General features: G+C 37.1%; 1 protein-coding gene across 2 annotated transcripts in view; it reads left to right on the forward strand.

Moving 5' to 3' along the window:
- Window positions 1–2,151, forward strand: part of pdia5 (protein disulfide isomerase family A, member 5) — a 45,917-nt gene extending 43,766 nt beyond the window's left edge. Inside the window, exons 17-18 of one of the 2 annotated variants that reach the window (XM_024286264.2) lie at window positions 12–83; window positions 1,041–2,151. In XM_024286264.2, coding sequence (XP_024142032.1) covers window positions 12–83; window positions 1,041–1,121 — 153 coding nt within the window. In that variant the 3' untranslated portion in view covers window positions 1,122–2,151. The remainder of the gene's footprint in view (window positions 1–11; window positions 84–1,040) is intronic. The other variant, XM_024286263.2, reaches the window with a different exon arrangement.
- The last annotated feature ends 471 nt before the right edge of the window (window positions 2,152–2,622 follow it).

The raw sequence follows: 2,622 nt of genomic DNA on the forward strand, positions 1-2,622 counted from the left end.
AGCAGGAAGGGGTGGAAGGTTACCCAACATTCAACTACTACAACTACGGCAAGTTTGTGGAACGATATAATGGAGAGCGTGGGGTAAGTCACCATTATACACTGAAAAGAAAGATATGATAAACAAGCACAATAATAAACTGCTATTTTGCCACTATTGAATTCTGCTTAAAGTAGCATTTTGAACACAAATATATTTTGTGATTCTTATGATGTTATTTGGCAACAACATTGTCACTGTTTTATTATAGCACTTTTAAATGACTCTCAGGACAAAAAAACACCTGAAGTTAAAAAATGCTAAAACACCATATTTTTGGAGGATAGGTCACACAAGAGTATAAATCGCAGAAGCCAAAAAAAAAGCATGTTAGCCGCTCCGGAGTATAAATTGCCTTTTTAGGAGAAAATCCACCAATCTGCGTTCACACTAATCACAATTCACACATCAAATTCCCGTCCAGATGTCAAATAAGGTGTTCAAGAACTAAACGTTTCCATCATTTATGAGAGACGCTACCTTCAAGTTTTTAGCCTCATCGCTACATGGTAGCATTGATGTTATATCTGATTTACAATGCACAAATTAAGAGTTTATTTATTTTGAAGAGTTCTACAATAGCATCAGTAATCACGTATCCATATCTGGGTTTGTGAGATTATTAAGTCTTTTTTTTTTTTTATATATATATAAAAGCAATATAAGTTTTTGTGTTTTTATTAAACAACATGTGTACACATTCATAGTGAAGGGTGGAAAAAATATGTGAACCCTTGTTGACCCTCCTTTGGCTGCAATAAGTTCAACCAAGTTGAAGCTGTATTTGTTAAAGCAGACTGTTTTTATCATGTATTAGATGTAGATCTGAACATATTTTATGACATATTTGTGCAGAAATCCAAGTAATCCCAAAGGATTTGCATACTTTTTCTTGCAACTGTATGTTACTCCTTAGTACAAGTGGCCAAAATACACACAAAACCATGACTTTTACTCTAAAAAGATACAACAGTAAACCATGGTTGTTGCATATTCTGCAGGAGGCGGGCTTCACGGGATTCATGCGCAGCTTAAGAGGACGAGACCAGGAGAAGGTAGTCAAGAGGAAGGAGGAGCTCTGAGCCGGGCGAGGGGACGATGCACACTCACCCTCGAGCTCGGCCCAGTCAGCACTGATATGGGAGATACTGATGACCTCAGCAACGGCTGTTTTTTCTTTTTTTCTTTTTTTGTTTTTTCTATTTCTGGGTGACCCTGTTTGTAATAATACCAGTGGATTATTTACAGTCCAACCACTTGAGACTTGTTTTCCCGTTTGATTTCTCCATATGTATTCTGATGGGGCAAGAAAAGAAAAACATAGAAACAAAACTGACTGTTTTTTGCCCACCCACTGTGAATATGTGAAAAACGACACCCTAAACTGTATCTATGCAATAGTGACCCCTGCTTAGCCCCGAGGGGGTCTATGTGACTGTGTTGATGTCTAACGAGGGCATCAAGGCTGAAGTAGAACTTCTATTGTCCATCATTACACAAAGGTTCCTGTCCAGTTTGTCTTTATGGACGATTTATCTACACACACCTGTATGGTCTTTGGTTTTGTACAGAACTTTAGTTCCATCAATGATATGGATAAATGATTTATCACTCACTAATCATTCAAACTTGTAACGTCAAATGTGAAGCACTGCAGTAAGTTAGAAGAAGCTGTGTACTTTTATTTTTTTTAAGATCAGTATTCTGTTTGGGTCTGCACCCTCATTGGTTGTTTTCTCTGACTTGAATTCTTTTGGTTTACTTCAAAATGTGGCCTTAAAAGATAAAAGAAAGTAAAATATCTGGCACTGTAAAAATCTAAATTTTGGAGAACTCCGAGGCCTGGTGTCCTTTTACGTTCTCAAGACTTGAACAGAAGAAGAAATAATGTGTACATTTGATGCCAAATGTCGCTGCGCACGCTCCTTTATATACACAGGGTGACATTTCATCTCCAGCACCGAACAGGAAGTCATTGAAGCAAAAGAGATCCATTTATATCATTGCTTAGGATTTGGTTTAGTTCTGCATTACAGAATGGTCAAAATCATTTTTTATTGTGATTTCACACCGCAGGAATGCTGCAGATCTCTAAACTCACATTCAGGGTTTTGATTTAAAAAATGCACAAACTCTTTTAATGCGTTCCATCCAATCTTATCCACATTTATCAATCAAAGTCTATCTGTCTGCCCTCCTTTCCATCCACCAGACGCCTTTTTTTTAATCCAACCCCCTTGCCTTGGCCTGTATTCATACAAAGTCATATATGTAGCTGCACTTGAGTTTTATTATTATAAATTTTCATGATGAATACGATTCTCAGGGATAGTGAAACCCACTTATTGGGAGTGCATTTGTTATTACGTTTTCATTCCAGCTGATTTACACACCACCAAACTAAATATTGTTTACATTTTCCTTTCAAATCCATTTTTATGTTTATGCACCGTTTCATGAGTCGAACCAGTTCTGTTGTCAGTGAACTGTTTCTGCTCAAATGCTGGTTATTTTTCTGAGTGAATATTGTCCAAATGGACCGGGTCTCAAGTTCTGGCTGGTATCAGACTTTTTTTTTTTTTT

The sequence above is a fragment of the Oryzias melastigma genome, linkage group LG21 (assembly GCF_002922805.2).
Source record: "Oryzias melastigma strain HK-1 linkage group LG21, ASM292280v2, whole genome shotgun sequence".
NCBI lineage: Eukaryota > Metazoa > Chordata > Actinopteri > Beloniformes > Adrianichthyidae > Oryzias > Oryzias melastigma.